The following is a 20,107-nucleotide window of genomic DNA, read 5'->3' on the forward strand; positions in this document are numbered from 1 at the left end:
TGCATGCATAGTACCATAATTACATTTCTACAGTCTCTTCTGCTATCCATTTTTGATTTTAATTCAACCAGTGTCAGTAAATCATTTATTTTATAACTGTTTGAAAACACTGACATCTCCAGCAAACGTGTGACCACACACACCTCTCAATACATTTCTTCTGGCAGCAGATATGTACAAGCACATATCTGTTCAAAGCTGTAGATGATTATAGTTCAATTTGCCAGAACATAGATGAGATATTACAAACCAGATCAAATACTTGTTGCATGTTGTTTTTGTTTTCATGTGTTTAGAGCATGAAAATAAATCAATTTCTGTCGCTATAGGAAGTGTTTTACTGATGTTTTACAGAGCGGCCATTGGTTGTATCTGTAGGCTCTCCTGGGACAAGTTCATCTGAACTCTGCTTGAAAGTCAAAGACCTGAATGGTAACACTGCCTGAGTTTCCCAAAAAAACTCTTCCTACACATTTGGCGGTGCCGGGTCCGTCCATCATCTTCCCTGTGACTGCTAATTCAACTCATCACTAGACGCCGATTGGTTGACAGCTCAGCTTCGCAAGAGAAATAGGGAAATCAATAGTTTTTTTGGATGCATGGAATGCAGTGATGAGAATGGTTTTTTTTTTAACTTACTAGCACAACACAGATCATAAACGTGTGCAACTTGACAACTATGGTTACAGTACCTTTAATGATTGCATTAAAATGCACACACACACAGTCTGGTTGTCAACATAATGAGTTAACTTTTCACATGTGTATAGACTTGAGCTTTTAATTTTGGAAAAACTATTTCCCTTCTAAACTACATCACTCATGTCTTGTTTGAACTCTTGATGTTGTTGTGGTGTTCACAGTACATCATTGATCTGCAATAGGCGATTACACAGTACACCATCTTATAGCAACTTAGTCACCTAATCACAAATCCAAACTGCATTTGGTCAACAAAGACAAGTGGAAAAATAGGTGTAATCAAGTGAAACACACAGCATCTTTATTTGATACTGGACCAGTAGAAAAAATGACTGGTAATGCCGTCTGTACGATTACAAATTTATAGAACATGAATAAAAAATACAAAGAAACCATAAAGAACATGGAAGAAGAAACACATTATCTACTTAAATGTTGGTATGGTGTGTTGTGTTTTCTTGAAAGTTCACAGCTTTCCACCCTTCCTTGGTGGGATTCTCATCAACCTCGGTCTCTCATTGGCTGCAACTGTTGTCCAATGACTCCAGATACTGTATATGGCAATCTAAATGTCCATTGTCCATCTGTATGTGCTTGACGACAAGGAGTCTTTGAGTTGTTCAGACTTTAGGACCACCGACCAGTTTTTAAGATAGGGGAATGCCTTGTCAAGCTTAATATGATGTAGTAGCAAAGTGGCCTTAAAGAGCTGGTGTTAGAAATAACGATAATAAAGCACTGAAAACTACAGCATGTGCTGTGTTTTTTAAACAATCCCTTTTCTATAACATTATCTTGATCATCATGCTTCACAATAGTATAAATAAGTCTAGTCTACTCTATGATTGACTCAAGACAAGTCTTTGTTAAAAGACGAGAAAACGCACAAAACCTAGTCCGAACTGACTTAAAGAGAACCTGTACAGTTCAGTGTCATATGGAGGAACCTGGGGATCAAACTGTCCAACCAAACACTTTGGACCCAGATCAAAGCTTCATTCCTCACAGCTGCTACTGGCTGCTATTTAGATACAGAGGAATTATTCCTTAGTTTCTTTTCATGTAACCTGCATTTTAGCAGGAAAGGCTCTAAGGACACATTCTAATTTACAATGACAGCCATGCAAAAAGTACACTATCTTGAGGTAAATGTGTAAAACATCTGTAAGACACCCACAACAACAAAAAAACATTCAAAAACACATCACTTTCACTGAGTCATACTGTAATAGGCACGGAAAGATGTAACACACAGTACCCACAATTCAGTGAGACACCAAATAATGACACTGTATGCATAAGGCAACAATAAAGAGACAGTTCTTGTCCTTGTCTGTGAACAGCCTTGGTTTAAAGAATATAAGACAGTCCATCTTCTCATTTAAGAGGCCGGATGCTGTTTTTCTCCTTTTGTAACATGAAACGGTTTGAACCATCTTTGTATGAATTGTGCTTGATCAGTCCTTTTCATTCCTGGTCATCAAGACCGTCTCCCTTGCATGTTTTAGGTGTCTGTCAATGGTCAACTGATCTGAGTAGAGGGTGTCAGGACAGAGAAACATCCCAACCATGTAGGGCAGTGGGTCCTGAGAACGAGGACTGAAGAATACTGTGCTACATGAATACACTTCCCTCACCTCACAGGGCCTTCCAGATGTTTTCTATTCTCTTGACAAAATCCATCAGATTGCTTCTCTCTGGGCACTTCTTCAGGTCACTTATGAGCTGCTTTTTCAGCTCTTGCACAGCTTCGCTGTAATCAATGCTGAAAGAAGCCATTGGTGGAGTTCCCTTCCACACTGGAGGGATGTACCAAGTCCAAGTGTCCGACTTGAGTTCCATCAGGTCTGAGAGGGTTTTGATATTGCCACGCTTCATCTGAGGGTCACTCTGGATGAGCACGTTGAATTGTTTTATCATCTCTTCATCTCTCCTCTTCCTATCACCAGCACACATCTCAAACATGTGAACATGCACAAAATGACACAGCGGCTTTTTGTTCACATCTCCCAGCCTTGCGAAAGCTTGAACGACCATTTCTACAATGTCTGTCTCAGTGAAGCTAACGATTGTGATGTCACTGAGTGCCACAGCGAGGCTCGCTACTTGCATGTCACGTTCGTGGCTGTGATCATCTTGGGGCATCTGGTGAGGCTTCAGTCCCTCTGTGTCAATGACTGCGATGCAGTCACAGCCTAGTTCCCTCCTGACATCTTCACTGACACCTACCAGCTGTATGAAAGCTCCTTTGGAGCATATTTCTTTACTGATGGGAAACCTGATCCCAAACATGGTGTTGAGCAGAGTCGACTTTCCTGAGCTTTCTGCTCCGATGATCGTGATGACTTTGAGCTTACTGTTGGATTGCTTGATGTAGTGAAGCTCAGTGAGAACGTCAGCGATCCACTTCATGGGGATGTTTGCTGCATCCCCATCAACAAGCTCAAGAGGGAAACCATCCAGCAACATCTGAGCGCACAGTCCAGGCAGCTGCTCCAGGGTTTTCCTTGCACTGCAAAATTCTGGCAGGCCAGTCGCGCTCGCGTACGACTGCCCGCACTCTCGAAGGAAGTGCCGCACTTGTAAAGAGCAAGCAGAAATTTGCTTGCCAACCTCTGCGATTTCTTCGGTTTCTTGGGGAGACTTGTGGGTTAACTCTTTGTAGAGACCTCGCAGAGCTGACAGCTGGTGCCGGGAGAGATCTTCCAGCTCCATTTCCAGCCATTTGAGGTAATAGTAGCGCTGCGCCTCTGCGGTACAAACACCGTCAAGGAACCTTGACATCATAGGTGTCACAGCAAATCTTTGCTGCTTTCTTCTGAGCTCCTTTTCTTTTGTTATCAGGGACATGCGGTACTCCTCAATGTTCTGGTTGCCAACTTTGCGCAGTCTCCAGTACTCTGTCTCCACCCAAGATAGTTCCTTCCAGGTTTGTCCTTGGCAAGGCAGCATTATATCTTTGAACCCTGATGTTTCGGCTATGTGTGGAGTGATTTTGTAAACATTCTTCCGGGCGTTTTGGCATTCATCTGTATCCTCATCAACTGCAATCTCACAACAGCGTGCTCTTTCAGGCAAATTTGCCAAAGACACTTCTTTGGGTTTGCTCTGCAGGAACTTAGAGACTGAGTCCTGGAGGACCTTTACCAACTCTACATCCGTCTTTTTGTTGTGGGTCTCATTCGTTATCTTTAAACTTGGTGTCACTGTCATTGTTTTGAGTCTAAAGGTTTTCCCCTTCTTGCTGCTAACCAATGTGATCTTTGCTTTAAGGTATTTTCCTTGCAAAGAGGTGAAGTAATCACTCTCTGATTCATCACAGAAGATGTAAACAGCTGATGACGTCTGACAGAGAAAAGAGAATTGCTTATCAAAGGCCCTGATATCTCCTCGGAGGTTGGCAATAGTCAGTGGTTCAGAGAATTTGTCAACGTTCCTATTCCCACATGGGAGGTACCAGGAGATTTCAACAAGCCCATCTGAAATTCTTCTGGGCACATCACCACACACCAGGTCAGAGTGATAAAACCTGTCGTGGTAATGCTCAGTGTTACTTAGCAGCTTGTTTAATATTTGAGACTTGGACAAGCACGTCTTCCCCAGCCTGACAAATGAAATCAGAGGAATATCAGAGAGCACAAGTCTTTCTTCACAACTTTGCTTCATGAATGCATGCTGGGAAGGTCTGAAGCTTTGGACTATTTCTCGCATAGGCCACAGCAACATTGTGACTTCTCTTGTTTCGCTGTTGGGAAGCAAGAGTGGGACAGCAAACTGGCAGAGTGTCATTTTCAGAACCATGTCCTGCTGAAGAAAGCTGTCGGAGCAGAGAAACAAGGCAGTTATCAGGTCCAACGGGTTGATGGACATCTTCTTGTCCGTATCAAAAGCGCAGGAGACGCACTTCACACTTCTAGCATTTGCCTTTAGCATAAAAAGACTCTTTAAAAAGGCCATAGGAAGTGACTTTGGCATTTCAAGTTTGTTCTGTGATGTGTCGTTTTTATTGATCTCCAGAACATCACTTATTGTGAGCTTGCAGTCGTACTGGTCCTCAAGTCCGAGCTTTGACAGCACCTCCCTGAGACACGGCTCTGTCAAATCACAAGAAGAAAGCAATGAATGTTTGAGATATTTTGATCTCTATTGGGATTGTTCTGCTAAAAAAAACACATCCTTTCACCAGGAGGAGCATGGCCACCATTAATGCTCTTCGTTATTATGGTTTTGGCCTTTTTTAGGTAGACATGAAGTTTTACATTTCATCAACATGAAAATTCAGTTTCAAGAAACTAAAAGCATATCTTTTGCAAAATTTCTGAAATGTAGATTCCAAAACTGTTTGCAGCATAGAGACTTTTTCTTATTTAAAATCAACCATTGTCTATTAAACCATTGTTTCCAGTTTGGAATAGCCATGTGCAAAAAAAGGCAGTCAAGGCTTTTGTGGCATTTGAATATCTTGGTTATATTTTTTCTAAAGTTAACTGGATAAATAAACTGTCCAATGGGAGATCCTTGTAAATACTGTGGTAATTGTAAGAGTGCTTGCCAGACAGTCAAGCAGATTTGGATGCATAAGTAGTATAACTGACTGATTAGTTGACATAGAACTTTTTAATGATAGTCCAGAGCTGAAAAACAAAAAGCTGGTTAAAGACAGATTCTTTTGAGTGTCCCCCTTTAACTGCACAACGTTTTTCCTGGAAACATTAGAATGTGAGGCTGGGAATTCAGCATTAGCTGGCCCAACTTCCACGTGGCAACTCTATTATTTAAATATGTTTTCAAAGAAATTATATACCATCCATTTGGATTTGAATCCTTTGTAATTAATTGGTTCTCTAGATTAATTTGCCATAAAATGTGATCTTAAGCTTATAACTTACTCATTCGTTCAACATTCCTAGGTGCCGAAGAAAAAGTACGTGAAACGAGACTGATAACTGTGCTGGAGCACAATTGATGAAATGAGTCTGGAGGTGGCGTTTGGAGCTACTTGGACAGATAAAAGCCGCAGAAATACTGTTCACAAAAGCATCTACTGCCGTGAACCAGGTGAAGCAAGAAGGAAATTTTTTGAAACGAGAGTAGCTGACAGTTTCCTGTTTTGTGTATTTAAAATACCCAGACACGTTTTTTTTCCTTCTTTACATAAAAAGTGTTTTGAAAACATCCCACCTGTGTGTATGGTTGTAGACACCGGATCACTCCACTTATCGTTCAGCACCGTCGACACAGAGATGGTGTACTCGGTGTCGGGCTCCAGGTCAGACAATCTCTTATAACAGTCTCTAGTGGAAATGGCCCGGGCCTCTTTTCCTGGGCTCGTGATGGTGATGAGGAACTGATGTGGAATGCCCTCCATGTTTTCTCCTTTGCTCCACTGCAAGAACAGAGCTGTGGACTCTGAATGTCCCTTCGTTAAATGACGAGGCGGTGGCACCGCTGCAAGACAACAGTCAAATGTCAAATGTTTGAATGCGCCTCGTAAAAGATGACGACAAAAGGACATCAACGGTCTCTCGATGATTACCTGTGGAAACACGATCCGTCACCCATTTACTTAAATTCCCCTCCTCATCTTCTGTTGCAACACTGAAGAAATACTGCTGTCCAAGCTGGAGGTTGTTTATTTCCACTTTACTAAGGTCTCTGATGGGGAGGGAACCTTCCACCTCCAGCACAGAACTCCACTTAATTCTGAAGCGTTTGGGTCCCTGCAGCTCCTGGGGGATCTCCCAGCTCAGGACCACAGAGGTCGGCTTCACTGACAGGAAGTGGATTCCACCAGGAGGGGGCACCACTGGACAACACAAGACACAGTAAGTCATTCCTTTTATCACAGCATGCAGCTCATTATATTGCAAACGTTTGATCACATCTTATTCTACGGACTTCAGCTGGTGAACGGAGACATTAAATCCATCAGTCTGGAAGATCTGTACTCTGGAAATCATTTACAGTAAACCTTAAACCTGAACAGTAAATACACTTCTGTCCAGGCGATATCAGATATTTCACAATAGTGCATGTTACATTGTTATATCTTTATTATGACTGCTGGAAGGGCTTTGCCTGTAACCAGATTACAACTTTCAGCTTCTGTGTTCACCATTTGGTCTGATGAGATTATGACAGATTTTAAAAAATAAATCAGATGGTTTCAAAGAAGCATTTTTTTTCTTTTTAATTTAATTCAATTAGGTCTACAGGAGCAGAAACTGATGTATTGCTTCATCAACTGCTGCATCCAGTTTCCTGGCAGATTGCACTTAAAACTATTAAAAGTGTAAGTCACCTGCACGAGGCTGCTCAAAGTCCTCGTCCCCAGACATCTGTAATGAAATAGTGTCAGTAGTTGAAGGGGAGCACCGCACTTTCTACCAATATTATTTGTGTTTTCTCATGTCTTTATTGTGTTTTCACCTGACGCTGCATGTTCTGATAAATTATTTCATGCCTTTTGTGGTTTCCCTTCACACAAATGCGACAAATGGGCACCTCGTCAGTCATGCAGAAGAACTCTAGGGGCCTGGAATGCGGGCAGCAACGGCCCTCGACCTCTTCGCTCACGTCAGTGAGGACGTGTTTAGGCATCTCGCCGTGGTGTTTCAACGCATCAGATTCACAGAAATAATTGTTACAGGTTCGGCAGTTCTTCAAAGCTCCAGCTTGGCTGCAAAGATCACACATTACCTCCGCATGCCTGTAACAGAGAGGCAGAAATTGAGTTGTTTATTTGTTTTGCAATAAACAGGAAAAGAATCATGTGGATTCTTTTTTTTTTATTATTAATATTTGCATTTTTGAAAACTGGGGGCACAGTGACTTGGTGGTTAATATTGTTGCCTTGCAGCAAGAAGGTTCCTGGTTCGACTCCTGCCAGGAACCTTTCTGTGTGCAGTTTACAGTTTCCTCAGGATCAGTTTTGCCTTCCTACCTCCAACAATGGATTTAACTGCTTCCCAGAGCCGTCTGGGAGATTTGCGAGGCCCTGTGCGAAATGGGCGGGGGGGGGGCCTCGCGTGTGAGCATAGCGAGTGCACTCAAAATTTTTGGGTTTTTCGAAAAACCCAAAAACCCAGAAATGTTTGGGTTTTTCGGGTCGGATCGGGTGTCTATATGCGCAATTTTAACTCTCCAATTAGCAAAATACTGGATACCTTCCCCTGCATCATCATCATTTGACTGGCCTAGACGCGGGGCCCCGCGGCTGCTTGAGACCCGGTCGGATTGGTGATTTTTCTAACAAATTTATCAAACGAGCCTTTCAGAGAGGCATTAAACTCTTCCATTTTCTTTAGTTTTTTTTCTTTTTTCATCCCCTGATGGAAATTTCCTGAATCTGTCTCGTACTCTCGACAATGTGTGACAGTTTGTTCCAACTCCACCCGTCTGGATCAGAGCAGCTTGTGTCTGCGCTTGGTCTGACGCAGTTGTATTGAACAACAGACACGCGCATCATTGCACATATATTTATTGATATGCACAGACTAGTACACATTTAGGTCTGTAATGGAACGTGACTGTTGATATTTATAAAGGAAAAAATGAAAAAAAACGAAAAAAACAACAACAAAAAATTTCAATTTTTTTTTTTTTTTCAAAAACGGCCCATAGCGCGAGGCCCCTTGGGGCGCGAGGCCCCGTGCGGTCGCACGGTTCGCACACCCCTTGCGGCGGCCCTGCTGCTTCCTGAAGTGTTTAAGAGGCAATCAACAGGTAAAGGGTGACCCTGCACGCTTAATTTCACTTATAACAATAACTCAAATATTTTACTAAGTTTAAATGACTGTAAACATAGAAAAACAAAGACATTCAGCTTCTTACTGTTGGTCTTGTCTGAAGCAATCCCTCGAAACACTGGACACGTCCGTCTGATATCCAGAAGATTCCGGAGGTCTAAGTTTCATCCTGATAATCACATCAAAACGAAGTAAAGAAGACAAGCGCAAACATTTCACTTGTGTGCATTTTGCATGAATAAACACAACAGAAACCCTGTTTTGGAAAGCTTGTGTTGCCATTAACATGACAAGCTGCCAACCGTTCAACGAAAGCAACTTCAGTCTTCATCCGCATCGTAGGAAAAGAAAAAAACGCTTTTCCCCAGAAACATGAGTCAGCATGTGTCTCGGGGAAAATTACATATTAGTTTATTCTTGCAGGGAATATTTTCAGAAAGACAGGAGCAAACAGTCATGGCAACTCTAACTGAGTGCACACGATTGATATTAGACACCCACTCGAATATTTTAGAAAACAGTTAGTGACGTTCCACAAAATGTTCACTTTCTATATATCTCGAGAACGCATTCCCTTGATCGCTGAGATATTGAAAATTAAAATAAAAAAAAAGGAATTGTTTTTGGTTCTCGCCTGGGAACTATTGTCAGGAACCAGAGTCCAGCTGCCTTTTTGCACCTCCCTCAATACAAGTTCGTGCCTGCTGGGACAGTTTCAGCGACGGAGATCATGACTTTACCCAAACGACAATCACAACATCACACACTAATCTGGACATCCAAAGACGTAATTATGGGATGACGCTCACCTTCTGCTCAAAAGTGCTTGTAACCAAGCCTAACCTGTTATTTGACAGCATCAATCTTTTATTGATGGTGTTGAGACAGGAAAGAAGAGGACGATACAAAGAGTCATGATCCCAAATGAGCCCCCAAGGACTCCACCTCCCACACTTTTGGACTCCTAAAACAAACCTCTCTTCATCCACAGTTGCAACTTCATCTGACACTTGACTCGGTTGATGCAGCCTCTCTCCACAGTTTAGGAGGTAATATTGATCCACAAGATGAAATCTACACATGGTGGCTCCTCTGACATCCCCTAGACCTGGCAGATGTTAGCTAAGCTTCAACATCGGACTCCTCCAGGTCAACGTGCAGAAAAATGCAACGAAAATGTATTTGTCTTAAAATATGCCCTGTCAGGTTCAGTCATTTATTCAGTCAATACAGCGAAAAGAAGCAAAAGAGATGGCAGCTAGCCATTGGCTTTGGTAGCTCCCAGTCAAAATACCATGCACCTAATTGTACATAAATTCATAATAATTCTACCTTTATTTGGTACAAAAAGTCCCCCCCATACAGTTGTCTCGGATGTGAAATCTAACTTTGGAACTCAAAACCTTTTTTCAAACCACGTGTAATGTAAATACACAATGTATAAATATTCAATGTGTTTCTTCTGCTGCAAAGTTAGATATTTTAACTGAACAGTCTTGCTTTTGGGGTCAGCCCCTAGTGGTCAGTCAAGAAACTGCAAGTTTTCTTACGAACGCAATAGTATCCACCTAGAACTTTTTCTTTCTTTGTCGGCCTTATTAACGCTAGATAGATTAAGATAGATTTTAAGTTAGCATTCCAGTAATTTATTGCTAGTAAGGAGGTAAAATGAAACGATGTTAATTCAAACAGGTAAAAAAAGCTGAATCTTTGATGGGCCACGATCAACTGGGGATCCCCTCTGTCAGCAAACGCAAGAGCTTTAAGAAATATTCCTCAGAGAGGAATTAAAAGGGGTTGTGCATACTTCTACTAAAACATAGTACCAGGAACCCTGACAGGAACCTGGAGGAATTTGAGTGTATGTAGAGGAGGCTTGAAGGTAACAGCACATCACATAGTTGTAGAGGGAGTTGTACCTGCTGTAGAGCTCCTCAGGAACTCTGTGATCAACTCTCAGTACTGGATATGCAGCAATTTGTGCCTGTTGTATTTCCAACCTGGAAATAGTTTCCCACAAATTAAAGCGGTTAGTTTTCACAAGCTGATGTTGATTCATCTTGTACATCATGACAAACTGGCCTGATGCTCTATTAGCATGCTGTACCTGGGAGGATGTGTGGTGGCCATATTTCCAGCCTTGCGATCTTTGACTGAGCTATTTTTACCCCAGTGTTTAGGTATTCCACACAGGGCCCCTCTGGGAAGAAAGAAAGTCCAGAATTAAAGCTCCAGGGGATGGAAATTATGAAAAAAAAGATGAGAAAAAGAATATAAAGTATCTTTAATCTAACAGCATGGCTCACTTTCTAGTGTACAACGGAGGAGGAATGTCCTTTGAAGACTTGTCTGTCTCGTAGTGCAGATAGTCATCGTCTGGGCTCGTCAATCTGACAAAACATCAACATTAAGGGTTCATTTGTCAACGTATGTTCATGACGGTTGCAGTTTCACAAGTACAGCGTGCTCCAACTCTGACGCACCAAGCAGGACGTCGCGATAAGAAAGCTCCTTAAAAAGAGCTTGGCTGGTGTATCTTTAAATTCTCTCTCTTCTAATAGATATGTGTGCGAAACTGTGACGTTGTGTTATCTTACGCTGCTCCTTTGAAAGCCAGCGGGTGTTCAATGGACCGATCGGATCTGGCACACACAGACCCACTGGTTGGGGAGTGAGCTGTCTTCAGCCTGAAATCAGTTTAACAGTCGTAGGAAACGTGTTAACAGCCTGAATCACACGTGTACTCACACATCTGTAACTTTCAACTGTTGGAACTTTTGTACCATCTTTTTTAACATTTCTCTATTCATAAACGTTCTATTGTGGAAAAAAATATGGACTTATAGAGCAAATTGTGCTTCACTATCTGCTTTTGGTTCAACTAGTTAAGTTAAGCAAATATACAGGATGGAATTTTCTTAATTCTTGGTATCCTTCAGAAAGAAAAGTTGAATAAATACATTCAACAAACTATGAATCTATTGCTTCTTCATTTCTTTATGCCAGAGTGGGTGCAGCTTTGACTGCCAGATTTCTTACCCTTTGAAAGCCAGAGGATGCTCAATGGACCGCTCAGACCTGGCACCCGAAGGTCCGCTGGGCAGAACCAACGGGAAATTAGACATTTTGACAGTTTTCAGGAATATTTCGGCAAGGTGAGTTTATTTGTGTAGCACATTTCTTCAGGTCATTCAACGTGCTGGAACTTTTGATAGTCAAAACTTACTATCTGACACAGATTTGGTCGCACGCTTTCATGAACCTGGAGTTTAGTTACTGTGTTACTGTAGCTTTATAGAAAGATCTAAATACGTTGGCTGTAATCATGTTATATATCACCTCTAATCTGCTTATGTGCATGTCTGAGTTGGTGTTGTTACTGTGTTTCCTCATCTATTGCTTCTTTATTTCTTTATGCCAGAGTTAGTGCAGCTTTGACTGCGATATTTCTTACCGTGTTTCCTTGAAATCCAGCGGGGGTTCAATGGAGCGCTCAGACCTGGCACACACAGACCCGCTGGTTGTGGAAGCTGTGGAGTGAGCTGTCTTCAGCCTGAAATCAGTTTAACAGTCGTAGGAAACATGTTAACAGCCTGAAACACACGTGTACTCACACATCTGTAACTTTCAACTGGTGGAACTTTTGTACACGTTTCTCAGGCTTCTAATGCCGAATATTTAAAAAAATAAAGTATATAAAATAATGGGCTGCTTGTTAAAATGTGCAAAAAAAAGAAAAAGAGCCCATTTATGCTTTTTTCTGCCTTTTAAGATAAAAAAGTTCAAATAAAGCATGTTTTGCTGTGGCAGTGTGGACGAGACTGAAATCTAAAAAAATCAGTGTAAAAGAAACAATCTGTCTAATGCACATGAAGACAATGTAGAGCTTTAAAAAAAAGCCAGAAACAACAGCAGCTTTCGATTCTCACACGTTTGCTAGCTTATGATGTATAAAGTGCAGTTTATCAAACATAATTGAGCTCATTTACTTCCTTACAAGGATTTAAATCAGATAATCGTCATCTGACATTCATCTCTGATTCTGTCTGATATCGACGTGCTCAACTTTTAGTCTGAGTCGAAAAACCCGCTCCTGCTAAATGCCAAACCAGGAAGAATCTTTTCATTTGTTCGCAACAGATTATACAAATCATTACAGAAATGTTGAAAGTGAAACATTTTTATGAGTCAATTGAAAATGTCTCAAAGCAGATGTAAACAAAAGATGTAAAACAGTAAAAGGTATTAAACAGCAGCACCGGGAGGGACATAATGGAGCTAATTAAGTTGATTTTTAACCCATCAGTGACATGACGGGAAAGAAAAAAGCATCCTGAGGAGGCGGAGGCTCTCGGGAGTATAGATGGCACAGGTTCTCCAGTCTCTGATACATATTTAAATTGTGACACAATTTCAGAACAATGTTCTAGACTTTGAATATCTCATCATCTTCAGTTCATAATAGTGTCAAAAGGTTCTAGAAACTTGAGAAATCTTTAGATTTCAGAGTTTTCAGGGTAAAGATTAATATTGAATGCCAGGGAGGTTTGGACCATCAAGTGGCGCTGCTTTAAAAATAGATGACCCAGAACTGTTTGGGGGTTTCAATTCTTGATGAGAAAGGAATAGGACAACAGTCCTCTGCCAAAACTCCTCCAACCCACGTCCTCAGCTCCCATCTTGAGATGAAGACATTTCTTCATTTTCAAAATTTCTGTATTTAAAATATGGACCTATAGGACTATTAATAAACAAACTGTGAATCTATTTCTTCTTCATTTCTTTATGCCAGAGTGGGTGCAGCTTTGACTGCCAGATTTCTTACCCTTTGAAAGCCAGAGGATGCTCAATGGACCGCTCAGACCTGGCACCCGAAGGTCCGCTGGGCAGAACCAACGGGAAATTAGACATTTTGACAGTTTTCAGGAATATTTAGGCAAGGTGAGTTTATTTGTGTAGCACATGTCTTGTATGAGGTCATTCAACGTGCTGGAACCTTTGGTAGTCAAAACTTACTATCTGACACAGATTTGGTCGCACGCGTTCATGAACCTGGAGTTTAGTTAGTACAGTTAGGAAACAAGCTGTTTGTCTGTAGTTTTTTAGAAAGATCTAAATATGATAGCTGCAATCACGTTATATATTATCTGTAATCTGCTTATGTGCCTGTTTGAGTTGGTGTTGTTACCGTGTTTCCTTGAAGGCCAGCGGGGGTTCAATGGAGCGCTCAGACCTGGCACACACAGACCCGCTGGTTGTGGAAGCTGTGGAGTGAGCTGTCTTCAGCCTGAAATCAGTTTAACAGTCGTAGGAAACGTGTCAACAGCCTGAAACACACGTGTACTCACACATCTGTAACTTTCAACTGGTGGAACTTTTGCACACGTTTCTCAGGCTTCTAATGCAGAATCACACATAATGCACCAACTGGTGTCCTCAGCCCAAGTCTTGAGATGTGTTGCTGCCAAATTTTTGTTTTTCACTTTCTGGAAGATGGCACATTTCTTCATTTTCAACATTTCTGTATTTATAAACGATCTTTTGTGGAAAAAAAAACATGTACTTATGCGATTTACAGAGAAAATTCTGCTTTATTATCTGCTTTTGAGGTAGTTCAACTGGTTAAGTTTGGCAAATATACACGATGGATTTTCTTTATTTCTTGGTATCTTTCAGAAAGAAAAGCTAGAAAACAAATAAATTCAACAAACTATGAATCTATTGCTTCTTTATTTCTTTATGCCAGAGTAAGTGCAGCTTTGACTGCGATATTTCTTACCCTGAGCCTTTGAAAGCCAGAGGATGCTCAATGGAGCGCTCAGACCTGGCACACACGGACCCGCTGGTTGTGGAAGCTGTGGAGTGAGCTGTCTTCAGCCTGAAATCAGTTTAACAGTCGTAGGAAACGTGTTAACAGCCTGAAACACACGTGTACTCACACATCTGTAACTTTCAACTGGTGGAACTTTTGTTCTCAGGCTTCTAATGCAGATTTCACACGTAATGCACCAACCGGTGTCCTCTTGAGATGTGTTGCTGCTAAATTTTTGTTTTTCACTTTCTGGAAGATGGCACATTTCTTAATTTTCAACATTTCTGTATTTATAAACGATCTATTGTGGAAGAAAAATATGTACTTATGCGATTTACAGAGAAAATTCTGCTTTATTATCTGCTTTTGAAGTAGTTCAACTGGTTAAGTTTGGCAAATATACACGATGGAATTTTTTCAGAAAGTCTGAAGTAGAAAACTTTTAGCACACCGGATATGCAGAAAGGTTCGTCGGAGTAGGAAAGCTGCAGCCAATTTTAAAAAGAAAACTCCTGCACACCTTCTTCTCACCGTACTCGTGTTTATTGGGCCCAACAAACACGAGTACGGTGAGAAGAAGGTGTGCGGGAGTATCCTTCAGAAAGAAAAGCTAGAAAACAAATACATTCAACAAACTATGAATCTATTGCTTCTTTATTTCTTTATGCTAGAGTTAGTGCAGCTTTGACTGCCATATTTCTTACCCTGAGCCTTTGAAAGCCAGAGGATGCTCAATGGAGCGCTCAGACCTGGCACACACAGACCCGCTGGCCGTTGAAGCTGTGGACCGTCCTGACTTCAGTCTGAAATCAGTTTCAAATGTACACCTCGGTTTCTCTCATCACAGAATGTTTTTAACAACAACAGCATTTTAAAAGTTACAAGCTTTTCTTACTCTTTGTCCTTTTCCTTTGAGCCAGTCCGCTTCTCTGATGATTCATGTCGAAGGAACGTAGCCATGAGATCCCTCACGCTCACCCTGCCCCGGGATCAAGACTTAAAGTTTAAAAACGCAACTCGATATGTGGAAATATAAATCACAGGCCAGCGAGGGGAAAGAACAGCAGTCCGATGAGTTCTATCACTTTCTGTGAAGGTGCTCAAAGTTCACATCAATGAAATCCATCTTACTTCTTGTCGTTCTCTTTCGGATGATCCATCTGGATTCACTGATGTCTCATATGAACCTTACACCATCCAGCTTTGGAAACACCATCTGCACAATAGTACAAAATATTTATAATTTCAACTTAATTTCGCTGAATTATTCTTTCTATTGCAAAGAAATCATGACTCAAACGTCAGGGCTTTTCAGATCATTGGACAACGTTCCCTTGTGTTCTTTATGGGGGTGGGGTGCAAATTGTAATGGTGTACCAGGGGCCCCTGCACAGAGGGGCCTTTGTAAAGTTAGAACATTCTTTTTATTTTATTGAAATATTTAAATTATTTAAAACAACTACCTCATACTGATCAAAATAAACTGAAAAATGCTGTTTCAACTGAAAAAAGGGTTGCTTTTATCCAAATTAAAACTATATGTGACTGCCCCCCTCCCTGCAGAAATGTTTTTCCTTCAAGGTCCCAGACATCTCTAACACCTAAAATAGTTTGCTGTTGTTTTGTTCTGCAGCCGTTTAACAAAAACCCTCTTTTTTCAAGGAGATTAACTCTGGCATTCACAATATTTTTATCGGTGACATCACAAGCAAACAACGCCCCAAACATGCCAGTAATGAAGCGTCCTGCTCTACTGATTATCACACACAACCTTGATGCTTGTGTTTCTGCCAGTCTAACCTGAGTTTGTTTCTTTGTGTTTACACCGAACACGTCAGGTCAGACATGGACAGTTGCATCTGCGCTGAACTGGATGTCCATATCCAGAATAATGATGTTATGCTATAGTATGTATTGAATGGGTTTTCAAAGGGTATACAATATTTTATTAGGCTTTTAATCAACCAAATTTAAACAAAGGCAAATGTTCAGGATCTAAACCCTGTTTTCCTATTTTTTTATTGTGGAACTGAAATCTTATAAATCCTCAACTGAAAATGTGAGGAACCAAAAAGCAATCAGAAGTCTGAATGTTTAAAAGGAACTGCACTTTATTGAATTTTGCACTTGAACCGATAACCTCCATGTTTTGTAGCTGTTGTTGGAGTTGCTGTTCATGTTGACTATTGTAGATGCAAGTGATGTGTTTTCTGTAGCTACTGTATACTTACTGAATAATAAAGTTTAATAAAAGAAAAAGAAATGTCTCTTTCAAAGAATGAGTCAGGCTACCAGAAGATCAAGGACAGAGAGGAGAAGGAAACCAGATGCTTGCAGAGGGTATTTTCTTTTCTTTTCTTTTCTAATTTAAAGGGGACCTATTATGAAAAACACGTTTTTTCTTGTTTTAACATATATAAAGTGGTCTCCCCTCACCCTGCCAGCACAGGGGAGACAAAATACCATGAATTTCTGCAAGGTGTCTGACCCCCGCCGGACAGAGTCCCCCAGTGTCACGTGGTTTTTTTTGAGCCGATTAGAATCTGCTCCTGTCGTTACGTAACGACAGGAGCAGATTTCCATAGGTTCAGCCTCCGCTGCTGAAACCACGCCCACAACCAGCTCTCTCCGCTGCTGGAGCGGTGCTTTCTTCAGCCAGTCGGATGCGGCGCCGCAGCGGAGCGGATCCGGGTTAAATCATCCAGGTTCCCGGGTGGTTTGGGAGCTGGGTCCTCGGGGGTCCGTCCCAGGCTGGACCAGCTTCATCCTCCCAGATTTTCAGGCAAATCTGTCGGTTTGATCACCGGTAACCGACGATGCGCCGCGGATGCGCTCCGGAGCCGATCTGTGCGCCTGCCGTGGGGTTGCAGCGCCCGTCGCGCAGCATCCGCCGCGTAGATCCGGCTGAAATTCCGCTGGTCGGTCCCCGGGAGTCCCTGCTACCAGTCCAGGCCGGTTCCTGCGGTCCCGGCCGGTCGGAACCGGTCAGATTCCCCCGTTAAAGCCGCGGTGATGCGCGCTGCTCCAGCAGCGCTGCTCCCGGGCGCCCGGCGTGGCTCCGCGGGGCCAGCGTTCAGCATCCGCCGGGTAGATCCGGCTTAAATAGTGCATAAATGTTATTTATATACAACTCATATTTTATTTTTTTAACAATAAAGTTTCCATTTGTGAAAATTCAGTGTTGTGATAATTTACAGGCTCGGGCTGCTCTGGCGGAGCGAGGCTTATTCTCCTCCCCTGCTACACGTCATTCAGGGAGCCAATCAGCACAGAGCCTCATTATCATACCCCCCCCCCCCCCCTTCCCTAAAATTGAGGCGCAGAAAAAGAGGTTATAAGCGGTAAAACTAGTGACAGGGTCCACAGGCTGGATTTCTGATTTATGTAGAAAAAACAAGCTTTAGATTGTTTTTAAGACATTCAAGGCCTGTTTAAAATATACATTAAATGCCATAATAGGTCACCTTTAAGTAAGAGGTAAAAACTCAGCCCAGACGATAAACACGTGAGAGATGGAATTTATGGAATTTAATTTAAGTTTTATGTTATTCAACCAAATATAAGATCACATTTGTTTTCCCTCCGACAGTAATCTGGTAAAGACAGGTCTCTTGTACAAGTTTGTCCCGTACCGTAACTGTAACTACAGCGAACTACAGGTGACAGCTTTGTCGCCCTGAACCGCTCCCATTTCAGCCTCGTGAGGACTTTGTCACTTGTTCAAACAAACACTTTCAGTGTGTTTTATGAGGTGTACAAAACATATTTATGTCATATGTCACAATAGGAACAAATACTCCATGGTTGTTAAGTTGGAAACATGTTATCTTAACAACTCAGGCCGCTGACGGATGGCTGCCACAAGTTTGAGGTTAAAGAGTGAAACTTTTTATGAAGTTTTGAAATTCTCGTTGCCCAGCCAACAAGTTTAATATCGTCTGAAGTTAAACATTGTGTTCAAGTTTACTTTCTCCTGGAGTTCACAAGAGTCAACTTTAAGGAGCCTAAACTGTCACATTTCACTGAAGAAGAGGACACGAATAAGGAAGCTTCCCTAATATTCTGGAGATGTGTTGGTGCCCTGATAGCGATGCACTAAAGAAGGTCTGCAGAACCTTCAGAATGATGTCCAGAACAAGCCGAAGCGACACATCCACAGCTGTGGTCCACGTCAAAGCAGGGATGTGTTTAGTTTTAAGACAGACGTACAGTGTGATCATCTCAAACACATTCAGAAATCATTGTACCGGTGTGGTGAAAACTTACGGAGCAGAGAGAGTCTCCCGGAGATTCAGACGACTCACACTGACAGGTAAGCTGAAGGGAGGAATGTTGGTCTAAAGGACGAAGGCAGAAGAAAAGGGAGGACTTTGGATTGAGTATAACTCCAAACCTCCTCATGTTTAATATGTAACTGGTTTACAGGGGTGCAGGACTCTACCGCGTGAGAACATCAGTGCGGTAACCGCCGGCCTTCGTGCTTGATATCCGCCGCAGACGAGTCAAGGTTCCATACAGGGTGGAGTGAGATGGAAACTATTCATGGTTCATAATAACCTATGCTGATCAAATCGCAGTCACGTTTTTTTTAAATGTGACACCATTTGCAGGAAAAGGAAGTTGTGAATAAAACATGAAATGCTGCAAATTAAACCAGTTTGAGGAGACACTCAGGCTAATGAGCCCGGCTTTTAAAAGGGGGTCAAGCAGGATATTAATTATGATCACATACTTCGCTAAGAAATGCATACTTTTACTTTGGAAAGATGATTCCCCTCCAACTTTCAAGTTTTTTTTGGATCAAATTTTAGTTTTTTTACCATTGGAAAAATTAACTTTAGAAAAATACAGCCGTGCTCATATTATTCAAGAATTTTGGTTCCCATTACTCTCAAAACTGGATAATTTTTCCAAAGGAGACCAATGAGTATCTTTATTTTCGAACTTGTGCCTTATATGTATGTATGTTTGTATGTATATATGGATATATATATATATATATATATATATATATATATATATATATATATATATATATATATATAGTTTGATATCGCTGTTGCTGCCATTATATATTTTTTTATTTATTTATTTTTTTTTTTAATATTTATTAATATTTTGTTCTCCCTTAATGTATGTTTTTTTTTTTCCCTAGGGTAATTATGGGGAGGGTAGGAATGTGGGTATAACAGAAATCATGCATGTGAAAATGTGAATTGTGAAAATTATTGTGAAATAAAAAGATATAAAAAAAAAAAAAAAGGGAGTCAGTTCGGAGAAAACCAGAAGTTTGATTCTATGTTCAAATAAATCTTTACTTGGCTTCCTGCCTGAACCTAATACCTGTTTTATTCATGATTTACGGTAAATAAACGGTACTTTTCTTTGAATTAGTCCTAATTGATTACACCTGGATATCTATTTCGATGTTTCCAAGAGCATCTCGCCGTGTTGGAATAAAGTGATTTCCGCAGTTCAGAGACTGTGGGGTTTATTATCCTGGTGCAGTGCGCCTGAGCGGCGTGCATGTCTGATCAACCCAAGGTCGGGTTCAGGTCATGACTACATCCAACTTAAACAGTCCCACGAGTATCTCTGCAGTTAAACTGCAAATCGATTTTTTTCTTTCCACCTCATTGGATTTTATTGGATTGTTGATTTTCTGAGCAGCAGAACAAACCTCAGATCAGCAGATCAGATCGCTTTCACACAAACTGACCGCATCCTCAGGCTACCCTCAGGGATGTTGTTTTTTTATTGTGCAAGAACTACCGTGCAAGCACTTTCCCCAGCAGGCAAACGTCAGATGATGCTCCTCTGTACAACCTGCTCTTGGTAAGAACAC

General features: G+C 41.4%; 1 protein-coding gene and 1 long non-coding RNA gene across 2 annotated transcripts; both read right to left on the reverse strand.

The window, feature by feature from the left end:
• Window positions 1–1,020: 1,020 nt before the first annotated feature.
• LOC133446772 (up-regulator of cell proliferation-like) lies at window positions 1,021–10,448 on the reverse strand. Its single transcript, XM_061724849.1, has 7 exons — window positions 10,370–10,448; window positions 8,536–8,619; window positions 7,132–7,411; window positions 7,004–7,040; window positions 6,239–6,508; window positions 5,884–6,150; window positions 1,021–4,796 (listed from the first exon to the last, which is right to left on the reverse strand). Exons 2-7 carry the CDS (start codon window positions 8,616–8,618, stop codon window positions 2,341–2,343), a joined length of 3,393 nt encoding a protein of 1,130 aa, XP_061580833.1. The 5' UTR covers window position 8,619; window positions 10,370–10,448; the 3' UTR covers window positions 1,021–2,340.
• A 106-nt stretch (window positions 10,449–10,554) lies between these two features.
• Window positions 10,555–11,138, reverse strand: LOC133453620 (uncharacterized). Its single transcript, XR_009783358.1, has 3 exons — window positions 11,048–11,138; window positions 10,757–10,840; window positions 10,555–10,650 (listed from the first exon to the last, which is right to left on the reverse strand). It is a non-coding gene; the product is annotated as an uncharacterized LOC133453620 (long non-coding RNA).
• Between the last annotated feature and the right edge of the window lie 8,969 nt (window positions 11,139–20,107).

Source organism: Cololabis saira, chromosome 1 (genome assembly GCF_033807715.1).
Source record: "Cololabis saira isolate AMF1-May2022 chromosome 1, fColSai1.1, whole genome shotgun sequence".
In the NCBI taxonomy this organism is placed as follows: Eukaryota; Metazoa; Chordata; class Actinopteri; order Beloniformes; family Belonidae; genus Cololabis; species Cololabis saira.

Excerpts from the sequence above, each read along its gene's own strand:
- LOC133446772 (XM_061724849.1), bottom strand. The coding sequence starts at position 8,618 with ATGAAACTTAGACCTCCGGAATCTTCTGGATATCAGACGGACGTGTCC. Across the intron at positions 7,412-8,535 it reads TGCTTCAGACAAGACCAACA|GCATGCGGAGGTAATGTGTG; the intron begins GTAAGAAGCTGA and ends TCTCTGTTACAG. Across the intron at positions 4,797-5,883 it reads GTCTACAACCATACACACAG|AGCCGTGTCTCAGGGAGGTG; the intron begins GTGGGATGTTTT and ends GTGATTTGACAG.